This window comes from Microtus ochrogaster, unplaced genomic scaffold (genome assembly GCF_000317375.1).
Source record: "Microtus ochrogaster isolate Prairie Vole_2 unplaced genomic scaffold, MicOch1.0 UNK1, whole genome shotgun sequence".
Lineage (NCBI taxonomy): Eukaryota > Metazoa > Chordata > Mammalia > Rodentia > Cricetidae > Microtus > Microtus ochrogaster.
The window spans coordinates 14,969,753-14,997,408 of NW_004949099.1; the positions used below are offsets into that span (position 1 = coordinate 14,969,753).

The window sequence follows — 27,656 nt, forward strand, 5'->3', positions numbered from 1 at the left end:
ATTTATGAACTATGCCCCCATCTGTTAAGATTTTGGCTACCTTTATTTTACACATGTCTGTAATTCCAGCCCTGAGGAGGATTCATCTTTGGCTACATGGTAAGCTCAAAACCATCCTGGACATGAGGAAATGAGACCCTGTCTGGAAAAAAAAATCTTCATATGTGTTCAGTGGCTTTTTTTTTCTAATCACTAGCACCTCTTCTTGGTTCTTAGAATTTCCATCTTTTTTATCACATCTGTTCCTATGTGTTGTCTTGCCCTTCTCACTAGAGCTTTTAGTATATGAAGAACTTGTGTTTGAAGTTCCTAACTGGCAATCCCATCAATGGTGTCACACTAGCGGCAAATCTGAAACTCATTTGGTACAGGTATTATCTCTTCACTCTGTGTCTTCTGCCTTTTCATGTGTCTTAGGATGTTTTTGTTGCTGCTGAATGTCAAGAATTCTGTCCTGGGTGTAAGGAACTGAGGTCAGGTGGCTTTGGGGAGGTACTGACAAGGTGTGAAGGAAAGGAGCATTCAGCAGTGCTGAGATCAGGCGTCAGTCTTGCAAAGTCTCTGCTGTCTGTGGCACTCAGCAGGGGACATCACAAGAGCTCCTCAGTGCCCCACACCAGTCTTAAGTAGAATGAACTAATGGGAAGGGGCTGAAGTTAGATGTTTCCCTTCCCAAGGTTGGTAGTGTTCTGTTACACTCCAATTAGGCTTTCTGGAAGCTCTCTTGAAGGGAGACCTTCTTAGGAAGGCCTGGTGGGCTTCAAAATGGTCTTTGTCCCCTGACAGAAGTGGGAGGAGCTTTTACTCCAATACTTGCTGTGAAGAGTTGGAAGTGGCAACTTTTCCCAGAGAAAAACCTCACGAAACTGTGAAGTCCCTATAACTATCCCCCTTGAGGGTTTTCGTTCTCATTACTGTCCCACAGAGCCTCCAGAGTTTGTTAGTTAAAGGTTGGCTGTTCCTGCCTGGTAATGGTTTCTGTGGAAGGTTCTACACAGCTACTGGTTAGGTTTGGGAGGGGCAACCAACAAAAATAATTATTTTCTTGAATGGAGGGGTGAGAGTAGGAAGGTAAGGTCTCGAGAGAGTTCCAGATGTCTCCCGACATTCAGACCCCATGTAATTCCCTCCTACGGGTGTGCATTGGATTGAACAAACAGAAAGGCGGCAAAGCAATGAATGGGATTTTTCCATCTCTGAGATGAGGTCGGAAAAAGCCTGTAGTTTTAAATTTTGTTAGGAGGGTCTATCTGGCTTATCTTGTGATCCTGTCTTGACAGAAAGAGGAATTCCCCTGGCAAGGACCTGAGGGAGGTCTCTGGTCACCAGCCAGTCAAGTGCAGTCAAGTACAGTTGACAAGAGATACTTGATCCTTCCATCTGCCACACTTCCCCAGCTGAACCTTTTGATTGGACAGCACACCGTGGCCAACCAACCTCATTCCCAACATGCAGAAATTGTGAAATTAGATATGCATTGTAGCTAGGCATCGTGGCCCAGGTCTTTAAGGGAAGTACTCAGGAGAGACTGAAGAGGGAGGATCTCTGTGAATCTGAGAACAGCCTGGTCTACGTGGCAAGTTCCGGGCCAGCTGAAGTAACATAGTGAGACCTTGTCTCAAAAACACAAACAAAAATGCAGAAACGAGAGTTTACCCGACTCTATGTTGGAGCCTCTTCTTATGAGGCTATAGAAATTCATCTAGAAAGTGAGGGAAAGAGAATGGGTCTAATTTCTGTCAGGAGCAACCAGGAGCTATAGGTGTCAATATTCCAGAAGGAGAAATAGATTTGGGAGGCTGAGAGAGGAACCAACAAGCATTTACTCTGCTATCATGGACTGCAATCCTCTAAAAGTATAGTTGGAAAGTATAGTTAATTATAGTTTTAAATGTATTCTTTTATAAGTTGCCTTGGTCATACGAAGGCTGGAGTTCACATTAAAAAAAAGAAAGCAGAGGACTTTCCTCCCTTCCTTTAAGAGTGTTGGGGATCAGCATTGGGGATGGAGACAGGGAGGTCACTAGGGCTTGCTGCCTAACCAGCCTAACCTATTAGGTGAGCTCCAGGCCCATGTGAGATCCTGCTTCCCCAAACAGAGGCAGAAAGTGCCTAAAGAACCACATCCCAAGTGTTTTCTGCCATCCACAGGCACACACACATGCACCTGTACACACATCTGCAAGTGCATACACGTGTGCACCCCCCACATAAACAATCATGTACACATATCCATCAGAGGATTCCCCAAAACCAGCCCTCTGTTTGATTCAGTCTATCGGTTCCAAGTTCTTTCTTTGTGCTCGCTGCCCAAACCCTGGCCACACTGTGATGTATTACTTTGACCTACTTTGCCTTCCTGGGTCTTTGCTGTCTGCAACATTCTTAAGGAAGTGGGAAAACACCTAGGCAGATTCAGGGGAGCTTTCTTCACTATGGGGCCATACTCCAAATTAACGGCATTTCTGAATCTAAAAGTCAAATGTCAGGTCTGGGGTATCTATGTTGGCCCTTGGCCCAGGTCAATATTTTACTCTGCCAAGTGTCCTGATCCCCGCTGCAATGTCAACAACATGCCAAGAGAACCTGCTAATTACTGTGACCACCCAAAGCACCCTTCCCACAAGTCTAGACACTTCGCAGTGGGATTTATGACACCTGCGCTCCTCACAAAGCCAGGGAGAACCAGTGCATTGTTTGAACGTCTTCCTGTCTTTCCAGGTTTGCCATATAGATGTCCAACGGCACCCCGGCTATATTTTAGATGCTTGCTTGGTAAGAGCTTCCCATTTATTAGACAGCCTTACTGCTAGAACTTTAAGTACAATGGGTCCCCAAAGACTTATAATCAAATGCTAATGTAATGATTTATTATGTAATTAAATTTTAGATGAGTTATAAGACAACAGTCTTCTAGACGCCCAGGGACAATGTGATCCCGAGTGTTTTTTGTCCAACACATGTGTCACAGAGGGAGTTAAGAGAATGCCTCCTATCGGTTCATGCAGAATGGAAAAGGATGTCCTGATGCTTCAGATCCTGACTGGAATGCCTAGGAAGACAGCTGTGCAGTTCTGACCTGGATCTGCTGATTGCCAATGACGAGATCTCTGAAGAGCCCATTCTCACATTTGATGGTGAAGTTATTGCTCTATCTTAACTCTATGCCAGAAGGAAAACAAAATGTGCACGTGTGTCTGTAGGATAGACTGTTTTGTTGTAGTCATTGCCACAAATTCCATTTTGAGCCCCATACTGTGCAGCTCTGTTTGAAAGGATTATTTAACTTAATGCTCAGAAAGGCCTCGTGTAGCACCCTTATCGTTCTCATTTTGCAAGCTTGGGAGAGCTCAGTGCTTATCTCAGGTTCACCAAGCCAGGGACTGTCAGGTTTCAAATGAAAACCTTGCAAACCATTCTACAGTTGCGGTAGAGTACATGGATCCAGAGGGGTTATATCCAGCAGTTATTCATTAGTGCCAAAAATTCTGCCCTGGGTCAAGAGGGACTGGGTTGATGCCCAAGCCTGCAGGATAGATGGATGAAAGCAATGATGGAAACATGTACAGAATAAACAAACGCATGAGGGAACTGGGTGGAGTTGTGGGTGGAAGGGGTGAGTGTGCACAGTGAGTGAATAGGAGAGGGAGTCCTCAGTGAGTGGATACAGGCTTGAATGGGGGAAGAGACAGTTTGAGGATGACTGGGTGAACTGAAGAGTGAATCTGAGTGCGTGGGTGAGTATGAGTACTCACTGAATGAATGAAGTGAATGAATGAAGGTGTGGCGAGCCTGCGCTACCTGAGGTCTACGCTCCTGGCAGCCGGTGGTGGGCTGCAGAGCCGCTACTCCACACACTACGGTAGGGAGGGCTGCTCCACCCGAGTCCTCACGGGCCTCCTCCCAGCCCTCCCCCTGTTTCTCATCTCCTCCCCCTCCACCTCCTCCCAGTCCTCCTCCGCAGCCGCCAGCCTAGACCCCAGTCCCGGGCGAGCCAGCCTGGACGCAGCGCGCCGCCGCCGCCACGGGCCGCGATGCGCAGAGGGTCCCCGCCGCCCCGGGGCCGCCGCGCCGCACCATGAAGCTCCGCAGTAAGGCGGCAGCGCTGCTTCTCCTGGCGCTGGCCGTGCTGCTGCTGGCGCTGCTGTCCTTGCGCACCCGCCGCGACCCGGAGCCCCCTGGGTTCCCCGCGCTTCCCGAGGCTGCCCCTCAGCGCCGCCACGCGCCGGTCCCCACGCGCCCTCCGGAGCCCCACGCCTTCCCCGGGGTCGCCGGCCGACGCTCCCCTAGGCGCCGGCCCCCGCGTCCGCGCCCCCGAGCCGGCCGCCCGCGCGCCGCCAGCCGCGAGAAGTTGGCGAGGTGAGTCGTGGCAGCCTGGATCCCTCCCATCTGGGGACGAGCGTCTCGCTAACCGCACCGGTGCCAAGTTCAAGGGCGTCTTGGGGCTGGATGGATGGGAGAAGCGGATTCCAAGTTTCACCCACTCTTAACCTCTTTCCACCCCGCGAGACACGCAGACCACCCTGGTGACACCCATGCCCCTCCATGAAGGAGTGTCAGGGAGAGTGGCTTGTAGATTTCGGGTCGCAAGTGTCAGGGCGAGGCGTCTGGTTGCATTCTTGCAAACATGTGCTCTTTGTTTAATTTTTCAAAAGCCATCGCCAGGCAACTGGAGCTCATTCTCTTGTTTCACGGGAGAATTCAGATCTTGATGGAGTTGGAAAAGTTGGATGTTGAGCCAGGACTGGCTTGCGTTCTGTACAAGCTCTGGTACCCGCGTGCTGCCCGTGGAGCGGGCGTCTGGCTCAAATTGATTAGAAAGAAGTTTTGTTCTTGGACAGAGTGGTGCGTGGCACGGGGAAGAGGCAGACTGGGGGTTTCCTGATCTCTGTTGGAGCTGCAGGACCGCCAAAGGCTCCCGCTGGGAAACCATCTTAACCTTCGACCCTGCCCTCTCCCGACACGAGGCGGTCCACGCAGCTGCCTTTCATCGCAGCTTTTTTATCTTTGGTCTTGGCGTTACCGGATGCCCTCAGGTTAGGGATTCGCGTTCTTCTCCTTTGTTGTGGGGACGGTTTTGAACAGTCCCTGAGTCTTGTATTTGGTCTGTTTCCTCTGCTCTTTCTGAGCTGCTGTTTCTAACTGCCTTGCAACGACCGCATTCGCTGGCTCCTTAATTGCTTGAAACAAGTTGAAGAATTCTTTTTTTACCATAATGACGAAGTCTGGGCGCTTTTTTTTTTCTTTTAACTGTAGTTAAGAGAAACATGAAACCTTAAGAAGGAGCTGGGTCAGCTTTTCTCTCTCTACTTGCAATAAATGCACATGGATATGTCAGGGGAGATAGTACCCTAGCAATCTCTTAATTTTTATTACTTTTTTATTACTTTGATTGTTTATTTTGTGTGTGCATGTTGAGGGAAGCATGTGTGGAGGTCAGAAGTCCTTGTTCAGAAGTGGTTTTATCTTTCCACTCGGTATGTGCTCGAAAAGGAATTCAGGTCCTCAGGCTTGGCAGTAGGCACCTTTACCCTCGGAGGCATCTTGCCACTTCCTGTGGAAGCCCTTAAAGTTCTTAGAACCCTTCTTGAGTTCTGACAATCCACTTTTAAAAAATCAGGCTATGTTTATTGCATAGTTAATAGGATTTTTTTTCCCCTCCAGTTTGCTGGGGTTTCTTATTTACACTAGGTTGTTTCAGAGTTAAGCTACAAGTTCATTATAATAAAAGCTGGCATCACTTAACATAAACAGTGTCAACTGCACCGTGTAAAGATAGCTATTAATAATTATACGCACACTGCAATCCATACAGTAACCCTTTGATAGTGGTCCACAAACTTCCCAGTATTAGAACTGTTGCACAGCATCATGAAAACTTGTTTCAAATGTAGGTTCTCAGACCCCAGCTAGCCCTCCAGAATCGTAAAACCTGGGAGCAGAGTCAGTAATGTGTGTTTTCTCCTCCCTCCTTTGCACTCTGTGTGTACATACGTGTTTGTGCATATGAAGACCAGAGTGGACAGCCAGTGTCTCTCTCAATTCTCCCCATCTTTTTTATTATTTTATCTTATTTTGAGACATGGGCTCTCACGGAACCAGGAGCTTGAAGATTTGGCTGCTGGCCAACTCTAGGGAGCCTCCTGTCTCCACCTCCCCAGAGCTGCAATTACAGAAGCTGGGGATCTGAGCCTAGGTCTTCATGCTTGGGCCTGCCCGCACGTCATCGATGGAGCCATCTCCTCAGCCCTCAGCTTTGCTTTGAGGACCTGTCAGAGTGGCAGAGCTGCTCCGTGATGCACCCATGAGTGTTATCTGAGTTTTAGAGACTCTGAATCAGAAGGGTTGTTTGTGTAGGACTTGCAGGTAAGAGTTAGACGAGGCTGAAGACCAAGGCAGCCTGGGGCTGGTGAGAACCCGCTGAGCCATCGCTGCCAGGCCACATTCTTGCCTGCAGTTATCACTGCATGGAAGCTTTTCTAAAGAACCATCATGGATTCTTGGATGTGTCTCATCCTTCAAGGTGTTAGGAACATTGGGGCAGCATCCTCTTGTCACGATCTGAACAAATTGGCTCTGACTTGCGGGAGATCATGAATAGAATCCCAATGGGCCTTAGAGAGAAGGTATATTGCCTCAGGCAACAGGATCCTGGAAACCATTTTTCTTTTGAACATATCTCCTCGATGATCACAGAAATGATGTCCAATGCCAGAGGAATAAAGAGCTAATTCACAAACTCTGAAAAGTGCGAAGAAACTGCCACCAGGCATCTCGGATTCAAATGCATAAACAGTCGAACATTTTCCGGGGGCTGTTCTCTTTCTTTTGCTGCCTCCACACCAAGGGTAACTCAAGGTTCAAAGAGAAAAGGGAGCCGGCGGGCAAGATCCCCACCGACTCCTTATTGCTTTTCAAACTCTGCCTGGGTGAAATTTTTGTGGTTAAGAAGGAATTTCATCTAGGGAGGGAAGAGAAAACCTTGTGGCTTAATCTTTTTACGTGGCCAGAATCCAGAGGAGATAGAGGCTGCGTGATCTCGTGTCTCCTTCGTGGTGAGGGTCAGATTTGTGGTTGTAGTGAGCAGAAAACTTGAGGGTGGATGGGACCCAGCCAGCCACCTGCTGACCACTCAGTGCCCAGGCTGGCCCCCTGAGGGCCCTGCTGTAAGTGCAGTTCTGCCATGTCAGTGTGGGGAAGGAGGCCTTCGCCTTTCACATCTTGTTTTCATTTTCAGCACATTTTCCATGGGCTTGCCTGGTTAGCAGGCAGACCCTACAATTTTAGAACTAGCCATTTGTATGCAATCTGTCCTGTGGTGACTTCCTTCTATCTAAACATGAGGCCATGAGGGACAGTCTGGGCTTTCAAGTCACGGATGCGATCTCAAAGTGGACATCATCCTTGGAAGTAACCATCACTGTAGAGCCCAACAAGATGAAATTCGCCTTCTGTTTTGGTTTATTGGTGGTTTGTACCTGGCTGGCTTCCAAAAAGAATTTGAGGTGACTACAGTAAAAAATACATATGCGGGGCTGGAGAGATGGCTCAGAGGTTAAGAGCATTGCCTGCTCCTCCAAAGGTCTTGAGTTCAATTCCCAGCAACCACATGGTGGCTCACAACCATCTATAATGAGGTCTGGTGCCCCCTTCTGGCCTGCAGGCATACACACAGACAGAACATTGTATACATAATAAATAAATAAATATTTTAAAAAGATACATATGCAATAAAGTCATTAAAATAGCTGTATAAGAGGGTCATGGAGGGGAGTAATAAGTACTGTTTGCTAAAAATCGAGACCACTATTACTGAAGGAGTAAGTGCTAAATTTAGTTATAAGCTTCCCGGCAGCCAAATGAAAAAGGGAACATGGTGAGCTACCCAATCTTCAGTGAATGATAAGAACTTTGCTAAGAGATTTTTTTAAAAAATGAAGCTAAATTCTAAAATAAGTGTTTTCCTTGTGAACAGATTTCAGACTTTCAAAGACTATATTTCCATTTTGCTTCAGAAAACTCTTTGAGCCTTCACGTGGAAAAGGAAGTTTAATGTAGCTAGGGATCAGCAATATAAAAAAGAAATAGGGCTGAGTGTTGGGTCGCTGAGCGGAGCGCTTGGCGTGCTGGTGTGAGCACCCGATTTTGGATCTGCAGAGCTCAGGTCCAGCTGCACACCACAACTTCTACAATCCCAGCTCTTATATATTGGGATGGGAGGCCAAGAAAGGAGAATCCCCCCAGAAACTTAAGGGCTAGCTAGACTGGCTTATACACCTGGTGGAAAGTGAGGACACTCCCAAGGTTATCCTTCGCCTTTTCTTCATCTATAAAGAAATGAGCAGATGATCCAAAGTTTCCTGAGATCTCTCCCAGCTCTGACGTGATGATCCTGTGATGAGCACATATGTTCACCAGCAAGATTGCACCCGTCACTGTCACGTGCTGCCATTCGCGAGATCAATTCCACATTGCCTGCACTGTCTCATTGATTGCTCAGACTCAGAACCCTCCTTGAACTCTATTCTTTGTCTTCTGGGGGTAGCCTGTTTTCTCTTAAACTGGGCTTTTTTCAGAAAGAAAAAATGCTGCAGGTATTTATTTTGTGTGTGGATGTGCATGAGCTTGTCACATTGTGCACACGCAGGGGTCAGAGGTCAGAGGTCAGAGGACAGCTTGTAGTAGCTGGTTCTCTCCTTCCACCATGAACTTAAGCTGTCGGGTTCAGCGGCAAGCTCCTTGCCCGCTGACTCTCTTGCCAGCTCCTAAAATGGGGTTTCTGAAAAGGACTTGGGCTCCCTCCTGGTCCCGTGATATGCCTCTGTCAATATACTCCACAGTTGTTGGGCAAATGTTTCTGGCACACAGACCGCTAGGCACTTGCTGTTCAGGGGAGAATGGAGTCTCCGCCCTCCTGGGATTTGAAGGGAGAGGAGACAATGGAGAAGCTGCTGGTTGCACTTGGCCGCCTCCCCAGCCACCCCAGTGAGAGGAAACACATCCTTGCTCCTCACCAGTTTCCTGCTGTTCCCTTTGATCTTCGAGATGAGTCTGGTCAGAGGGTTCGTGCCTGAACAAAGGTCTCAATAAACAGGGATGATGTCATGTAGCAGAATCTATCTGTCGCCCTCTCAGAATTAGATGCTGGCCTTACAGGACAGTCATGACCTCAAGGACTTGAGCAACATGTATGATGTTATGTAGCTTGAGTCTTGATTCTCTTCCCAGCTCATTTTCTACTCATGTGTAAGCACATGCGAGTGTGTGTGTGTGTGTGTGTGTGCGCGCGCGCGCGTGCGTGTGGTCTAGAGCACATGTGTTAGATAGCTCAAGGACAACTTTCCAGACTGGTATTTCCTCCTACCATGTGGGTCTCAGGAACTGAACTCCATTTGTCCAGCTTGGTTGCGAGTGCCTTTGCCGAATGTGACAGCTTGTGGACCCTAGAACTCAGCTTTGTTGTCTGACACATACCCACTCCCACTCAAGTTAGTCCTATTAGCTTGGCCACAAAACATGCTTCCCACCATCTCTACCACCATCCTTTGGACCACTGCAGAAGCCTACTCTGGTTTGAGTGGGTCTACTCTAGCGCCCTCTATAGTTCATTTTCCATATAGCTGTTGAAATAATCTTGAACAAGTTAGACCAAAGCAGGTCACTATGCCAGTTTAGAGCTGTCCAGTGTGTGTGCGTGTGTGTGTGTGTGTGTGTCTGTGTGTGTGTGTCTGTGTCTGTGTGTGTCTGTGTGTGTGTGTCTGTGTGTGTGTCTGTGTCTGTGTGTCTGTGTGTGTGTGTTCCCATCACACTAAGAATAAAATTCTTGGGTGGGAGAGATTCATCAACCTGTAAAAGCATGTTCCTTGTAAAGTTCATGACCTAAATTAGATCTTCATGATTCACATAAAATGCACTTCTAGCTATCCTGGGATGAGATGAGAGGTGGACACAGAATTGCCCAGAAAGTTGAGGACTAGCTAACCTGGTTTATGCAGCAAACCATCAGAAACAAGCAAGAGCCTGCCTTTGGGAACCCCCAAAGTTGTCCTCTCACCCCCACACATGTGCATGTCCCCACATAAATAAATCAACTATGAGCCCTTGCCCATCTCAGTTTCTCTAAGCCCTGCCCTCATCTCTTCCTATTCTCCCTCAGTCACTGGACTGCACGTAGAAAAAGCTGTCGGCGCCATTTGTAGTGATGAGCTGCAGGCAGGCCTGCTTTTCGTCCTGCCCGGCTCCCGCACGGCTAGCTTAACACCCGAAATAACAACACACAAATTGTATTCATTTAAACACTGCCTGGCCCATTACTTTCAGCTTCTTATTGGCTAATTCTCACATCTTGATTAACCTGTTTCTAATAATCTGTGTAGCACCACGAGGTGGCTTACCAGGGAAGATTCAGCATGTCTGACCTGGCAGCTGGCTCCATGGCGTCTCTCCTACTACCTTCTTCCCAGCATCCTGTTCTGTTTTCTCTGCCTAACTAATTTTTTCTGTCCTAACAAAGGGCCAAGGCAATTTCTTTATTAACCAATGAAAGTAACACGTGGACCCTCCTCCATCAACTGCGTTCCTCTCCACATCCTCATCTAGCAAGGGGCCTCCCTTTCAGATCTATGTTCCAATGTCCTATTAACAAAGACACCTTCCAAGATGTGCATGGACACTTCCCATCCCTCTAGATCTCCTTAGCTTATCCTGGTCCATAGTCTGTTTTCATTGCATCCAAAGCTGTGTGAGCACTGGGTTTGATTTACTCCTCCCATCTCAGGTGCACTGCCTGCATCATTAATCACTTAGCCTGAGCACTAAGGCAGAGATGACCTCATGGTGGCTACTCCATGAGTATTTATGGACCGAACTAGAGAACAGAGGCAGGGTCCACCTTGTCCCAGCCAGTACCCAGCTTCTGCGAGTTATAAGATCTTCCACTGCTGGGGTTCAACTGTGTTGATGAAGTCATATTGAGATATTCTTATTAATGTTCATTTAGAGTCCCTGTTCCAGGGTCCCATTCAGCAGACTTTATTGTATGTTGTCATCTTTTAAAGCTGGACACTGCAGTCGTTTCTTAGACTGCCTATTTCTGACAGGTTTGGGTGGGGCTTGCTTTTAGGTTTTGCCATAGGCATTTAAGGATCTGGCCACCTGGGAAGAACACTGGTTGGTTATTTGGGAAGCTCTCCTTATCAGAATACTTGAAAAATTTTACTCACATAAAATATTATAGTCCCAGATTATGGGGCTCTAGAAGAAAAACCATCTGCACTATAGCGTTTCTCATGTGTGCTCTGTCTACAAGATTCACAACAGGCTGGATGAGGCGGTGCATACCTTTATTCCCAGCACTGACAAGGCAGAGGCAGGCAGATCTCTATGTGTTTAAGGGCAGCCTTTTCTATATAGACAGCTCTAGGCCAGCCAGGGTTACAAAGACAAAAAACGGCAGCAACAACAACAAAAGCCTACTAACATGGGCCTGGTCACCTGACTGAGGTGGCACTTGCTAGATGGTCGCCCTGTCCTGTCTCCCTTCCTGTTCTGCATACAGGAAGGAAACATGACCCACAGGTGAGGTGTGTGGAGTTTGCTCTGATCCTGGAAGGCCGAGTGTTGCCATGGCTTACTTGGGGTCCTCCTGCAGGAGATTGGTGTCTCTTCCATTGGTCACTTACTCCCCTGTTCCTCTCAGTCTGGACACAAGACTCTCCATGCTTTCTTTGGGTTGGGCCTTCATATGGCTGTTCTGTTGCTAAAACTGTTCCCATTTTGTCCACTAGGAGCTCATCTTGTCCTTGACTCCATGTCCCCTGCATGAATTTTTGGTTTGGCTTTGTGTCAGGTGGTCACTCAAGCCTGAGATCTCACATATAATGCACAAGCGCTCTCCCACTGAGCCACAGACAAGCCTGGTTTTATCTGTAGTTGGGAATTGGGTACTTTACTCTCTGGCACTATGGTAACTTGTGTGTGTTGGGGGAGGGGGCAGGAATAGTACTTGTAACTAAGAGCTGGACACTAGGCATGCTCGCTAATCTTGGGATGCTATTTCTTAGATGCCTTCAAGCTGAAAGAGCAATGTATATATTATGTGTTTATACTTACCTGCAAATTTGCATACTTCTTAAGTCTTTTCATATATGATCATCAGTGTTTACGTTTAGCTAAACATGGGTTCCTGCTGATGTCTCCAGCTCTAACTTGTGTGAATTGTCCTTGCCTCCTTCTCTCCCATATAAAGGAGAGGGGTGCTTTGATTTCCCAGGAGCTCCAGTGGATGGAGTTTCTCTCTCATCCCATTGTCTTTGCTTGATTGCCTGTAATTTGGAGGAAGGGAGTAGGAAGGAATGGAGGATCAGATTCAGGTCAGATCAGCTAGTTGATGTAAGCTAAGCAAGTCTCATCCATTGAGACTACTTGCGCCCCCTGGGGGAGTGTGTATGGTAGATGTTGTTCTTGGCGTCTCTCTTAGTTAGGGTTTCTATTGCTGTGAAGAGGCACCCTGACCATGGCAACTCTTATAAAGGAAAGCATTTAATCGGGCTTGACTTACAGTTCAGAGATTTAGTCCATTATCATCATGGCGAGAAGCATGGTGGCATGTAGGCAGACATGGTCCTGGAGAAGCAGCTGCGAGTTCAACATCTGGATCTGCAGGCAGCAGAAAGAGAATGAGTCACACTAGGCCTGGCTTGAGTTTCTGAAACCTCAAAGCTCCATGCCCCACCCTGTGACACATTTCATCCAACAATGCCACACCTACTTCATCAAGGCCACATGTCCCAATAGTACCCATTCCTAAGAGATAGCGACCGTTTTCATCCAAACTATCATAGCATTTGATTTCCATTTCCTCCGTACCTCCGCAATTATTGTGTGAGCCACACTCCACAGATGAGGTAAGCCCAGATGGCAGCCCATTCTTTCTGAAGTGTAGGCTTTGTGTATCCAGGACCAAGCACACCAATCCCTTCATTTCTCTTGCTACAGCTACTTTGCCCAAAAGGATCAACTTACAACATTGGACAGAAGACTCCATCTTCTAGATCTAACCAGAGGAACAGCCCCAGGTGCTCCTGAGGAAATCAGCTGTAGGACGAAATCTTCATGAGGGACAGTAGAGAAAGGAAAAGAAGAAGGTGCTATATTGGTTAGCTTTTTCATTGTTGTGACAAGCAACTAGAGTGAGTGTTTCATTTGGCTCACAGTTTGAGGGTACAGTCCATCATGGTGGTGAAGGCACTGTAGCAGGAGACGGAGACAGATGATCACATAGCAGCTCCAATCAGGAAGCAGAGAGCCGAATGCTGATGCTCAGCTCACTTTCTCCTCTTGATGCAATCCAGGACTGCAGACAGCGGAATGGTGCCGCCCACACTTAGGGTGGCTCTTTGTCCTTCAGTTAGGCTAGAAACTCCATTACGGATGTACACAGATGTTTGTTCCATGATGACCCTAGCTCCTGTCATGTTTACAATCAGTATTAACCATCATAGATTAGTATTGAGTACTTGGAGAACACTGGCAAGTCTCAGAATCAACAGAGAGATTCATCCAGCCTCGGCTCCTCCTGTGACACCTGCTAGAGCTGCAATCTCTCCTATTTACATCTGGAGTCATCTTATCTGAACTATGTTTTCCTAATCAAAATCTTGGAGTCATTGATGGAGCAAAGAGAAGTGGTTTCAGGACAAGAGGGAATGGTTTCAGGGTACACAGGAAGTAAGAATCTGCTATGCCACGGCAGCCACTTTGTATGCTTGCTTGCATACTAAGCTGTAGGCGATTTATAGGTAGGTAACCTCTGACCCACTGAGAAATCTGGACTGCATTGAGAGGGTGTAGGAACCCACATGGGGTGGAGATGAGAGGCAACAAAGCAGCCAGAGGCACTGGACTGGGATGAGGAGGGAGCAACTGTGGTTCCAAGGTCATCTCTATCTTCCACCCACAGCTCTGTCCCAACCTTTCTAGCTTCCAGAACCTAGTAAACTCCCCTGTTCTCTGGATCTGGTTTGGGTTGTGTGTCTATCACTTACCCCAAAATAAACACAGCTAACTCGGACTCACAGCACCTGTTCTTACCACCTTTACTAAGTGCAGTCAGCACTGGGCAAATTCACTCCTCCACACACATACACAGGCAAACTTGTCTGGGAGAAAACTTGATCACTGTTTTATTTTTTCTAAAGAACCTTTATGTTTTCATCTATAATGAAATAAATAGACAAAATTTTATAGTGCCTGTACCTGTATTTCATCCCAATGTAAAAATTAAACAAAAGATGAAAATTTTATTGATGATAAAGTTCATTTTCTATTTTTCTAGAATACTTCCCAGCGTTTAGCTAATTTCAGATTATGAAGTTCTGAAAACAATGGCCTGGGAAATAGTTGTTTTCTTGACTTGGTTCCTTATTGGTTGCTTTCCTTGTTGCAGTAAAAAAAAAAAATAGTTACAAAGAAGCCCTACCTAAGAAAGGGTTCCCTGTGGCTCACAGTTGGAGGGTACCAGTCCGTCCTCCTGAGACAGCTGATCACACTCCATCCGCAGTCAGGAAGCAGAGACGGATGCTGGTGCTCAGCTCACTTTCTCCATTTTATTCAGTCCAGCACCTCAACCCAAGGGGTAATGTCCCCTACATCATAGGTAGATAGGTCTTTCCACTTCATTTAAGCCTTTCTGGTAATACCCGCATAGATGCATCCACATGTATGTTTCCAGTCAAGCTGGCAGTAAAGAGCATCCTTGTTGAAATCTCCTGATTTTGTCACAACAGAGTGGCTTCAGTGTGTTTTAAATGTGACTCTTATTTGATACCATGACTGTTAATACACGAAATATTGTAATCTTCTAGCAGAAATGCATATTGTACAATATGAGACCCACATCTTCCATAAGACATAAAGAATACATTATCAAAATTATGACTTCTGAATCTGTGGATTCAGGAACTGAAGTCTGGAGAAGTCAGATAAGGATTGATGTAGAGCATCTGGTACAGGGCTCACTTACAGCCCTCTTCAGAGTATTTTGTTTTCCTAGGGCACTATCCCTGCCCACCACTTGTAGGGAGTTAAGCCATAACTGAACCCAGATGCCTCCTGTGTGATTTTGAATACATCAATCTTAAGGAAACCTTGGCTTTCTCACAGGCTCACTGGTAAAATGAGATTATGCAAGTGAAGTGCCAGAATAAGGCATGAAGTATCAGCATAGAACATGAAGTACCAGCACAGGGCATCAAGTGACAGCATAGGGCACCAAGCGACAGCATAGAGCATGAAGTACCAGCATAGGTCGTGTGGCACAAGGAACTGAGAGCACCAGTGAGGCCTCAGAGGCACATTCGAGCAGACTCTTTTGAAGGGGGAAGAGTTCAGACTTGAGGACACTGAGACTTGCCTTCCATGTGTTTGAATGGTCACAAGGCCCTGTCTCTTGACTGATGTCTGATAGAGTGGAGGAGACAGAAACCTTCATACTGACTCCTGGAGAGTTTCAGATCTGGTATCCTGGCCAACTAGAACTTTGATGTCTCTTCAAGGACACAGAATCAGTTGGTTTAATCTTAAGAAAGTAGGGTGTGGGCTACTTTCCTGAGAATTAAGCAGTGTCCTTGGGAGCCTCCCTGCAGGATTTTGTCCCTGATATATCTCATCAGGGTCCGTGGCTGTGATGTGACACAGGCCTTTGTGCTCTATTTCTTTCCTCTCATTTTTCTGAGAGCTTCAAGTTCTTAACGTTGTCAGACTAGTGACCCTAAAGTTATACACATTCAAGTAATCAATTTTTTATCGACAGAGAGAATGGGTTAATGGAAACCCGGGTCATTTTCTGAGAATTTTATGAAGCACGCCCGCTCTTTAATTTGCTTTACAACAAATTAGAGCTTGTATGCTGAACTGTCTCCCAGCCTGATTTGGACACAAATACAACATATTTAGAGAAACACGAGAATGTCTGATAAAGATAATATTTAATTATAATCGTGATGTGTCAGGGACCATCCTTGACAAAAATACCACTTGCCATGGTAGGGACATGGGGATCAGAAACATAAGAAAAGAGTATGAAGATGCAAAAATAATAAAAGAGAAACATAGAATAGTATCAGGAGGGAGTTCCAGTGAATACTGAAGTTGCCCACATTTAATTTCTTCTTGCTTAAAATGCCCTAACCCCAAAAGGTAGAAGTAAGATTAAAAAAAAACTGCATTAACATCATACAAGGAGATGAACACACCAATTGAAGGTCAGGTCCTACATCTATAATTAAATATTCTGTTGCTAGGACAAAACAAGTCATATTCACACCCAAGACCAAAACATTCTGTGGTTAAACCATTCTGTTGGTGGAATCCAATGTTATCTCCTTAGGGGAACTGGAACCTTAGTTGGATCCTTAGACTTTTGTTTGAGGTAGAAACATATCTACTTCTCTCTTCCTGAAATGCAAGGTCTGAATATTAGCCACTTCTGTTGACAATAACCTTGAGAGAGCAGAAGTCTCTGCTCTAAGTCTGGGTTGGACCTTTGTTTGAGGTAGAAACAGACAATAACCTTGAAAGGATAGAGGTAAGGTCCAACGCTCTGACCTTTAGTCAATGTGGAAATAGGCTCACATTTTTGGGTCTCCACAATGATGATAATGACTACTTCATCCTTACTTTATGCACAGAACTGAGCCAGGCATGCGGCACATGCCTGTAATCCCAGCACTAGAGTGAACGGGAGAGACAGAGAGAGACAAATGGAGAGAGAACACCAGTCGTTTATGGTACTATTCTAGTTAGCTTTCTTCTGCATGATAAAACACTGACCAAACCAAGGGAGAAAAGAGTTTATTTAGTTTATAGGTCACATCCACCATCAAGGGAAGCCAAGGCAGGTCCTGGAGGGAGGAACTGATACAGAGGCCAAAAAGAAATACTGGTTTGTGCTTTGTAGTTTGCTTGGCCGGCTCTCTTATACAACCCCAAGGCCACAGGCCCAGGAGTGACCCCATCACAGTGGGCAGGGAGTGGGCCCACCATATCAATCATTAAGAAAGCACCCCCAGAGTCATGCCCATAGGTCAGTCCAAGGGAACTGATTCCTTAGTTCAGATTCCCTCCCCTCAGAGTTGACATCTGAAGCAAACTATGACAGGTATGAAATGTGTTGTAGAACCACTTCATTTAATCTGCACCGTCACCTGACAGGTCACTCCTGTCTCTGGCTGACCCAGAACAGCTTCCCTAGCAAGCAGTAGGTCCCCAGACCCCTCCCCATCCCCAGTATCACTTCATCATGAACACAAACTCTGCCACTGCAAAGGAGACAAAGGCCCAGTTACAGGTGTGACCAGGACCATCCTTTTTCTGCCCTTCAGCTTTGTGTGAGTGACATTCTCAGGTGCTTTCCCCCAGTGGAACAGTTGACATCGATCCAGGCATGTGCCCTTGGGTCCCAGGCACATCTGCACTCCCTGACAGCCACACCTGGGACCTGTGCCTGCAACTTAAGAGGCTTCGATCCAAACCTCAGGGACTGAAAACCAAAGAGCAGTTCCCCTAAAGTATAAATGAGGTTCTATTATCTGAAACTCCTAAGGATGACAAAGTCCAGCAGACATCCAGTGTCACCCAAGTGTCTGTTTTACAGATAGAAAGCCCCAAAGTAGAGGTGGTGAAAGCTTTTGCCCTAGATAGTACAGCCAAAAGGTAGAAATTGTACCATGTCTATGGGCCTCCAAGATCAAAACTGCTAAACACATGCTGTTCTTGGGGACAAATCCATATTCTGAACCCTTTATCACTACTGAGAATACCTTTGGAAAAGATCTCTTTGATACAGTCTCTTCCTTTTCTTTTAATTGAAATGTATACTTATATAAAGTCAGTTAAAAAAAAAGCCGTCCCTTTTCAGCTTAAAAAAAATTGTAGGATCAGTGAGACAGATGAGTGGATAAAGGTGCTTTTTCCTCTGAGCTCCACATGTGGGCTGTGATATACACGTACCTGCATGTGCACATGTGCGTGCACACATGCAAAATAAATGGTTAAAATCTTGTTATAAAAAATAAAATGTGCATGTATTCCTACCCTTACATATATTGTATATCGTTCTTAAAAACCAAAACGTAACAGTGAGGGGCTGGAGAGATGGCTCAGCGGTTAAGAGCACTGGCTGCTCTTCCAGAGGTCCTGAGTTCAATTCCCAGCAACAACATGGTCGCTCACAGCCATCTGTAATGAGATCTGGTGCCCTCTTCTGACCTGTAGGCACAATTGTATACATAATAAATACATAAACCTTAAAAAAATAATATAAAAAAATGTAACAGTGATTATGAAACCGATTGTGACTGTTCCCCTTGTGCTTGTCTGTGTTTCTGAAGCTTTCTGTAATAGATATGTGTGTTATTGTTATGTGATACCCTTTGGGGAGAAGAACAAATGTCTACTGAATCCAGATAGGAAACCAATGACAGAACAAAGTAAGGTTACCACTAAAGTCCACCTGGGAACATGGGGGACTCAGAGGCAGCTGTGTTACCAAAAGCCCACTTCAGCATTGTGACAACCCTCAAAAGCTAGAACCCTGGGATTCGTTGGACAGCTTGCTGGCAGCTTGACTGGAAGGAGAGTCCCTGCTTCTCAGAAGTCCTGACTGCTTGGGTGACCTTGAGGGAGGAGGCACGCTGTGAATCTGCTAAGTTTCAGGGACTTCCTGAGCGTGAACTAGTTGTTTGCATATTTAGTGGGGTTTTTTAAATTTAATCTATAATGTGTATGGGTGTTTTGTCTGCATGTATGGGTATTTATGCCTACACAGGCCAGAAAAGGGCATCAGATCTTGTGGAACTGGAGTTACTGCCATGTGAGAGCTAGGAACTGAACCCTAGATCTCTGGAAGAGCAGCTAGTGTCTGAACCACTGAGCCATCTCTCCAGCCCCTACATTTTGGGTCTTCATACACTCCCTCCAGGACAGAGTGTTTCAGCTTAGAGCAAGAACAACCCCCCTAAACTAGAAGTTTATAAATGACCGTAAATATGAAAATCTGGTTATTGACCTGAGGCGTAGGAGGATGGGAAGTTCCTGGAGAGGCAATTTATCCTCCACCTCCCACTGAAGGTGGTGACTCTTATTCTTTTTCAGGGGCTGAGATAAACATTTTCTGGTTCTATGTAACCTCTGATCCTCCTCCCTCCCATGTCAAGTGCCATTTATTTCCAACTCACTCTGCTGGTTCATATTTCAAGAATCCAAACAACATCCTAATTTGAACAGAAGGGAGGGTTGAGAAATCAAATCTCCTGTGTCAGGAACAATTCCAAGACAAAAAAAAAAATGAAATTAGTGTCAGTCAAGGACCAGCATGGAATTCTGAAATAGAAAGAGAAAGAAAGAGAGATGTTAGGTAATGGCAGAGCATTGGATAGGTGTGTTGTAGGAATGATGCACTACACAGGGGTACCCGGGAAGGCTGTGAGTCCAGGAATGGAGTCCAGCCTACCCCAGGGGCCCTGGGTGGGAGCTTTATTAGTCAAAAGTACTTTTTCTAACTCACTTATGTAGCATGTTTAGCATAAATGATCAGAAGTATGACCTCTGCCACCTAGACCTGCTGCAGAATGTGAGCTTATCATTTGGAAAGGGCTTTACAGATTCCATTAGCTAAGGATATCAAGAAGAAGTTAGACTTGGAAGAAGCCTAAGGGTTGGTGTCTTTAGGAGAAGAAAGGACAAGTGACATACATAGACTGGGTGCACTGCTACATGCCTGTAATCCCGACACGTGGGAAGCTGAGACAGGAGGATTATGGGTTTGGAGACAGCCTGGCCTACATAACAAGCCTATCTCCAAAGGCATTATGTACATTAATTAAAATAAAATAAAAAAGGAGGAGAGAAAGAATCGAGGGAGGGAAGAGACTCAAAACCAAAGAGCTATATGGGGAAATGTACCAGGTACAGTGACAGTTGGAGTGTCGTGGCCATGCCTTTAGGAACTCTGAGCATTGCTGGGAACTCAGAAGCTAGAGAGAGACTACAAAACAGTCTTCTTCTTATGTAATGGTAAAAATAAAGCTCTACGGATCCCAGAGGGGAACAGTGGTAGAAATGCTGCAGGTCCCCAAGTGGCAGCAGTGGGCAGCAGGCACGAGACCACGGTGGGCCACGAAGGCATCCAGGTCCCAGGCAGGGAGCCACGTGGCAGGTGAGAGACTGAGATGGATAGGCATGTCATGCAGAGTGAGGTTAGATATTTATTTAGTGGGTTATGGAAGGGAAAGGGGAGAGGGGAAAGCAGAGAGAGGCAGATAGAGAAAGAGAGAGAATGGGGGGAAGGAGGCACAGCAGCAGCTACCTGTTTGAGAGAGAGACAGGAAGGAAAGATCTCAGACTGCAAGTGGAAGGAAGATCTGCCTGCCTCAATGGTGGAGGGGGAAGTGAACGGGGCTTGTCTCTTAAAGGGATAGGAGGCTGGGCAGTGGTGGCACACGCCTTTAATCCCAGCACTTGGGAGGCAGAGGCAGGTGGATCTCTGTGAGTTCTAGACCAGCCTGGTCTACAAGAGCTAGTTCCAGGACAGGCTCCAAAACCACAGAGAAACCCTGTCTCGAAAAAAAAAAAAAAAGGGATAGGACAGACCATTACACCTTACCCTTTGTAGGAAGCTTGGCCCTACCTATACCTTTATTATATCTCTTGGCAGCATAAGAGAATTATTTCTGTTGGGTTAAACCACCAAGAAGTGGGCAGGGAAACCTGGCCTCTTAAGTGTGTTCCCTGGGTCTGGTTGCTTGCTGTGACACTCACTAATCACATGGCATGTGTACGTGTGCAGAGATGTAGAAAGCAAATGCACACATATCCCCACACGGACGTGGCTACTCACTTCAGACATTAGAAGGACTGCATTAGTCCTAGACTTTGTTTAGGCACTCAGCCATGTTTCAGATACCATGAACCAAATTTAAAATGTGCTGTTCATAATTAATGCATTCATCAAATAATTTTATTGAGCCCCCCCATGGAAGGCTTTTGGCATGCCTTTGACATTATTCATATTCTACCATGACTCCAAGGCAAGCTGTCAGCCTGGTTGTCTTGAAAGACTAATGATTCTTGATTTAACTCCAAACCACGGGTCATTAAAAGTGATTTAAAAGTCTTAGTAAAGTTCTCGATGTCGTGTCTGCCTTCCACGTCAAGGTCTGGTCACAGCTTCAGTGGGGAAGTGTTTGGTGTTCATTCATGTTTCTAAAGCCTGTGGATTAGGGCTGAGGGGACAGCTCTGTCAGTAAAGTCCGAGCTACATAAAGAAGACCTGCGGTCCATCCCCAGCAGCCGGGTGAGAAACACACACTTGAAATCTGAGCTCTGGGGAGGGAGACAGGCAGATCCCTGGCTCTCATTTGCTGGCCGGCCTAGCTGACTTGGCAAGCTCCAAATTCCAGTGAGAGACCCTGTCTCAAAGACCAAGATGGCTCCTAAGGAAGAATGACATTTTGAGGTGGTCCTCCAGTCTCTCCATATATGAACACACACACGTATACATACACAAGTTAAATCTATGGATTTTCAAGAGTGTTTGTGACTGTCATTGCCCACATGTGACTTGGATGGAATTCCACATCAGCTAATTGTCTTCTCAGAGGCCGTATTTAGTGTCTCCATTTCCTCACCCGCCACTCTGGTTCCTTCACATCCTTCTCTCACACTCAGATAGCCAAATGGGTTCAGCAAAGCGTCACAGTAGAGAAACATTTCCAGATTTCTCTTGCCTATGGTGAGTGTAATCAGCTTCTCAGACTTGATCTTCTACAGGGCACTTCTGCCCTTCCTTCCCCTAGTAAGGCTCCTTGCTGGCAGTCTAAAAAGTGTGGTCTTATGTGCTGCTTCCCCTGGCCCTATCACAGCATCAGGCTTGCCTGAGTTAATTCTGCTTGCCAGTTAAGGGGCACTCTGATAAAAGGGGGTGACAGGAGGCAGCAGGGAAGAGGGGCCGAGCAGAACCAATTACCCGCTTTAATAATTCAGTGTGTTTCTTAGTAATAGGCTACAGAGTAAACAGCACTACACGTTAATGCCGCTCTCCATTATTTATACACTCCAGAAATGGAAGTTTAATTAAGTCGCACACTCGAGACTTCGAAGCGATTAAGGAGCCGCTTGTCTCAGACAGCAGGCAGGGGAGGTGTGGGAGCCTTGGCTCCCTCTGAGCTGCCTCTGGGGTTCTAAGGATCATTTTTCATATGAGTGTGGGGAGGCTGGAGCCGGAGGATGGGGGCAGCGACTTCCAGGCTCACTCAGGCCACATTTGTTATTGCTGTATTACCATGGCCTGCTTTCAGTTTTTTCCTACAAGAATCTATGTGATAAATCTGAGTGCATCTGTTTATTAATAACAGCAGTGCTGCAGTTTAATCCCAGTACTTTTAGACACGTATATGCTGTCATGATTTTTAGTTCATTTATAAAATTGTGCAACCACCAGCCCTGTTTAATTACAGAAAATGTTCACCGCCCTGAAAGAAACTATACCCACGGAGTTATCCTCACATTTTGCTGTTGTCTGTTTCCAGACATGTTCTAGTGTATATTGGTACTCATTCCTCTTTATTGTGAAATAATATTTCATTGTGTAGCTCAGCACATTTTACTTAAACACTTGTCTCTTGAAGAATATTTAGGGAGAACTTGGTGATCATGGTTATTGCTGGTGTAGACATTTGTGTACAGATTGTGTGTAGACACATGTTTTCAATTCTTGTACATAGCTTTGAGCGAAAGTGCTGAGTCGGGTGGTGTGCCCTATATTTAGAATTTTCAGGAACTGCCAGTTTTCTACGGTGTCTATCATAGTTTATAATGCCACCAGCTGTGCTGAAGGGCTTCTATTCTCTAAGTATCTTTATTTATCTTTGTGGTGCTGGGGATCAAATCCAGCACTCTGCATGTGCCAGGTTAGCAATATACCACTGAACTGTATCTAGAGACAGGCTTTCTCAGTGTCGTCCAAATTGGACTGAACTCACTGTACCTCAAACTCATGATCCTCCTGCCTCAGCCTCCTGGATCTGTCTGTCTTTCCTTCCTTCCTTCCTTCCTTCCTTCCTTCCTTCCTTCCTTCCTTCCTTCCTTCCTTCCTTCCTTCCTATCTTCCTTTTTTTTTCTTTCTGTAAAGATACTCCCATGACACCAGGCATTGGTAGTGCAGGAGGCAAAGGTAGAGGCAGGAGATCTCTGTGAGTTCCAGGACAGTCAGGGCTACTCAGAGAAACCCTATCTTGAAGAAAAAATAAACAAATAAAAAGCCAAAGAACAAAACCCATGCCAGTACTGGGAATGGCTGTAATCACACAGGCAGGTGATGATTGACAGAGAACAAAATGCTGTTGCTGATTTTCCCCTGAGTCCTCTTCCCTCCAAGGTTCTGCTGAGGGTCCCATTTCTACTGAAGAAGGATCAAGCAATATTAGAATGGTGTTCCAGGCATAACCACACAAGACTGAGACTTCGCCATTGACATTGCTAGAAAAGGGCTGGGAATGGAGAGCCTGTGCCATGGTGACCCGGCACTGCACCGTCCTTCATCCCTGGTAGATGGGGAAGCAGTTATGTGAGCCCCAACTCCATGATTCCATTTCACAAGCGGCTCCGTCCTGTTTGTTTTATTTATTTTCCCATGGCCCATTTTCTCAGGAAGGCCTTGGGTAGATTTGAGAAGCTAGCAAAAACTAAGGCTTTCTTAATAAGAGGGTTGATATTAACCAGTGCTTCCATTTATAAGAACACAGACTAAAGAAATAGTGCAGAAGAAGAAAAATATACTGGCTACAGCTCCTTGGCACAAGCTTTTGAAGTAATATAATAGTTAGAAAGAATCAATGAGAAAAAATGATTGTAGGTAATGGTATTTCTTTGGGTAGAATAGTAGATAGCCATTAAAAACAATGGTTATGCAGCCTTAAAAATGAACAAGAAAAATGAAAGAATCTAATAGTAATAGCAATTAAAATTATATGCATGCTAGACATGCTAGCACATGCTCTAATCCCAGCTCTCAGGAGGCAAAAGCAGGTGGATCTTTATGAGTGTGAGGCTAGCCTGGTCTACATAGTAAGTTCCAGGACAGACAGGGCTACATAGTGAGACCCTGTCTCATATGTATAAACCACACACACACATATACACACAGACATGCTATCAAGCAGATGAAAAAAAAAGTGTGTTCAATTGAATAAAGACCTAATTACAACATGAAAAAGTCAAAAATGCATAGAAATTTTCATCTGATAACTTTAATATTTTATATAATTTTTAATATTTTAAGTACTTATTTGGGAGGCACAGTGCATGTACATCATGGTACCTATGTTAAGGTCAGGGGATAACTTGAAGGAGTCCATTTTTTTTCTACTATGTGGGTCCCAGGGATCAAATTCAGGTCATCGAGCTTGAGCCTTCTTGCCAGCCCTCATATTTTAATAGATTGCATTGTATGGTTTTCAGCTTCGAATGTACATTATTTTCATCTTTTTCCTAAGGATAAATGTCTATTTTTACCGTCTTCTATGATATATAATGTTAAATATGTGGTGTAAAACACAATGAAATATGTAATCATCAGCTGATAGGAAAAGGAACTCAGATCCATGGTAGAAGATAAATGACAGGCTGGAGGACAGAATCTGTGTTGGATGTCTCAGGGAGAAGATGAAGGTGAGCTTGTGGAGGGTACAGAGCTGCAGGATCAGGAGGCTGGAGGCCCCTACTGAGTCGGGGCTGAGTCCTCAACAATGATGTTGGGCACCTAGCTGGGCAGAAACGCTGTGACCCGGAACTAAGCCCCAGTGGGTGAGGAGTGACATGGATGTAGATGGATGAAACCAAGAGGGGATGAGAGGGGAAGCGCAGGGGAGTTCTCAGTGCCCTTCACCCTCTGGATAAAGGCACATGCCTGTGTCTGGTGATGACCAAGAGAAGCCAGGAGTATCCTGCTTCCTCTCCTAGGTGGGATAGGTACCAGGAGAAAGTGGTGCCCTCCCATGTAACATGAGGGCCTGCTTGCTCGTTGGGGTTTCCGTCCCGCCTGGTACCCCATAGCTGGCAAGCCCCAAAGAAAATCACACAGAGAGTCTGCATTAATTATAAACTGATTGGCCCATTAGCTCAGGCTACTTGTTAGCTCTTGTAGCTTATATTAACCCATTATTCTGATCTATGTTAGCCATGTGGCTCAGTACCTTTCACAGCAGGGGCAGATCACATGTTGCTTCTTTGGTGGTCTGGGCAGGACTGGGGGAAGAGCTTCCTTCTTCCCAGAATCCTCCTGTTCTCCCTGCCCCACCTCTACTTCTTGTCTGGTTTTCCTGACTATGCTTCCTGCCTGGCCAATCAGCATTTATTTAAAACATGATTGACAGAGTACAAATAATTCTCCCACACCACTTCCCCCTCTTTTTTTGGGCCAATCACTTTATAATTAATGCAGACTCTCTGTGTGAATTTCTTTGGGGTTTGCCGGCTGTGGGGTACTGGGCGGGACAGAAACCCCAACAAGCAAGCTGGTCCTCATGTTACACTCCTAGGGTTTCATCAAGGCAAGAGAAGGGAACACTAAGCAAGAGCTGAGGTAGGGCAGGTGTTGCCAGCATAGGGCCAAAGGTAAAAGGTCATTGGTGCATCCTGGCCTGGAACTGTAGGTGGGAAAATGTGTGTGATGTATGTGTGTTGGTAAACAACCTTCAGGGGCTCCCCCAAGACTGTGGCATCAGAATCTCTCTCTGTGTCTCTCTTTATCTCTCCTCTCTCTCTCTCTCTCTCTCTCTCTCTCTCTCTCTCTCTCTCTGTGTATTTACCTGATAACAAACAACAGACGACTGTGCTTTGCCAGGCAGGGAGTCTCCCACCATCTGCGGTATAGACCATTTCTTCCAGTCACAGCTAGAGGCATGATGGGAGATATGAGTCAGAGTTGTGGGAGAAGGTGACCAGGAAAGAGGTGACTCAGTGGGTATTTCAACGGATGAATCAAGGCAGAGTGTGGTAGCCGTGTCCATAATCCCAGCAATTGGGCATCAGAGCATCAGAAGTTGAAGATTAGTCTTAGCTACATAATAAACTCTGGGCCAGCCTGGGCAACAAGAGACCTCATCTCAATAAACAAACTGGCTGGAGACTTAGCTCAGCTGGTACAGTGCTTGCCTTGTAAGCAGGACCTGGATTCAAACCCCAGGACAGGCACGGTGATGCAGTACCCTTGTGGTTTCAGCACTGGGAGGCAGACCCCTGAGCTCCTGGCCAGTCAGCCCAGCCTGATAGGTGAGTCCCAGGCCAGTGATAGTTCCTGTCTCAGAGCAACAGTGCTGAGGATGACCTCTGGCCTCCATACATACCACTCACCCATGTGCACATGTCCCTGCGAACAGTGCGCCTTTGTGCACATGCACTTGTGCATACATCCACATCCACACAGCAGATTCCCCTACATCCCGAGCAGCAAATGTCTCCTCCAGTTGCTTTTTATAAAACAAGCCAGAGCCGAGTTACCACCTTATGTCTGGCCAAGTCCAGAGCCCTGAGGGGTTAAGAAGTTCCAGTTTCCTGGACAGAGCTCCTCAGATCCTTGCCGATTTGGGGGACATTTGAGAGGTGCTGAGTGTGCTGTAGGTGGGAGCTGGTGAAAGGCACACCGTTGCTGCACCCCCAATCTTCATTATTCATGTGACAGCGCACCACGGCTGCCTGTGACCCAGAGCCTGAGGTTTGTACTGTAACGTGAGAGGGAGCAGTGGGGCCAGCGAAGGTCTCGCTAAATCCCAACCACTGGTGCTGGACCTGGCAGCAGAAGTGGCTTTTCATTACCTGTTACCAGATACCATGAATTATGCATGCCTAGGCCCTTGTTTTCTGTACGGCCAAAGCACTGGAGCCTGCAGAGAAGCAAAGAGACGGTTTGCTCTGCCTTGGGAAGCGGGAGCTTTCCTTCCCTCCTTCCCTTCTTTTGGATTTGGTTTTAAGGGTGGGGGCCAGAGCCTCGGCATGCTAGCTAAGCTCTCCACCACTGAGCACATCCCTGGTCCACATACTTTCCTCAGTGAGAGAAAGTATTTGTCCATCAGTTTGGAAGGCACATACACAGATACAGATAATGAAATGAATTTCTGTACGCTCAACACTCAGCTTAAGAATAGCAACTTTCGGGACTGGAGAGATGGCTCCACCTTTGAGAGTGTGTATGCTGTTCTCACAGAAGGCCTGAATTCAGTTCACTATAATGTGGCTCAACCTTATCTGCCTGCAACCCCAGCTCCAGAGGATCAACACTCTCTCCTGGCCATTGCTGGCATGTACACACACACACACACACACAAACTCACACATTCACTTAAATAAAAAATGAATTCATCCATGAAAGAAATGAAATACAACTTTTAGTTAGCCTCCGGAAATAGCTACCGTTCTGTATTGAATTGTTGGTTTAATTTACTTTTACTCCATATACATCAGCAAATAAGATACAATACTCCTTCTTTCTCTTATTTAAGGGGATTTAAGTAAAAAAAAAAACAAATAAACATACAAAATGGTATCACACTGATCAGCATGATCAGCATACACATGATAATAGATTTTTCTTGCCTATTAAC

At 46.0% G+C, this 27,656-nt stretch overlaps 1 protein-coding gene across 1 annotated transcript in view; it reads left to right on the forward strand.

Moving 5' to 3' along the window:
* The first annotated feature begins 4,057 nt into the window (after positions 1–4,057).
* Positions 4,058–27,656, forward strand: part of Gxylt2 (glucoside xylosyltransferase 2) — a 94,056-nt gene continuing 70,457 nt past the window's right edge. Inside the window, exon 1 of the mRNA XM_005364949.2 lies at positions 4,058–4,359. Coding sequence (XP_005365006.1) covers positions 4,079–4,359 — 281 coding nt within the window. The 5' untranslated portion in view covers positions 4,058–4,078. The remainder of the gene's footprint in view (positions 4,360–27,656) is intronic.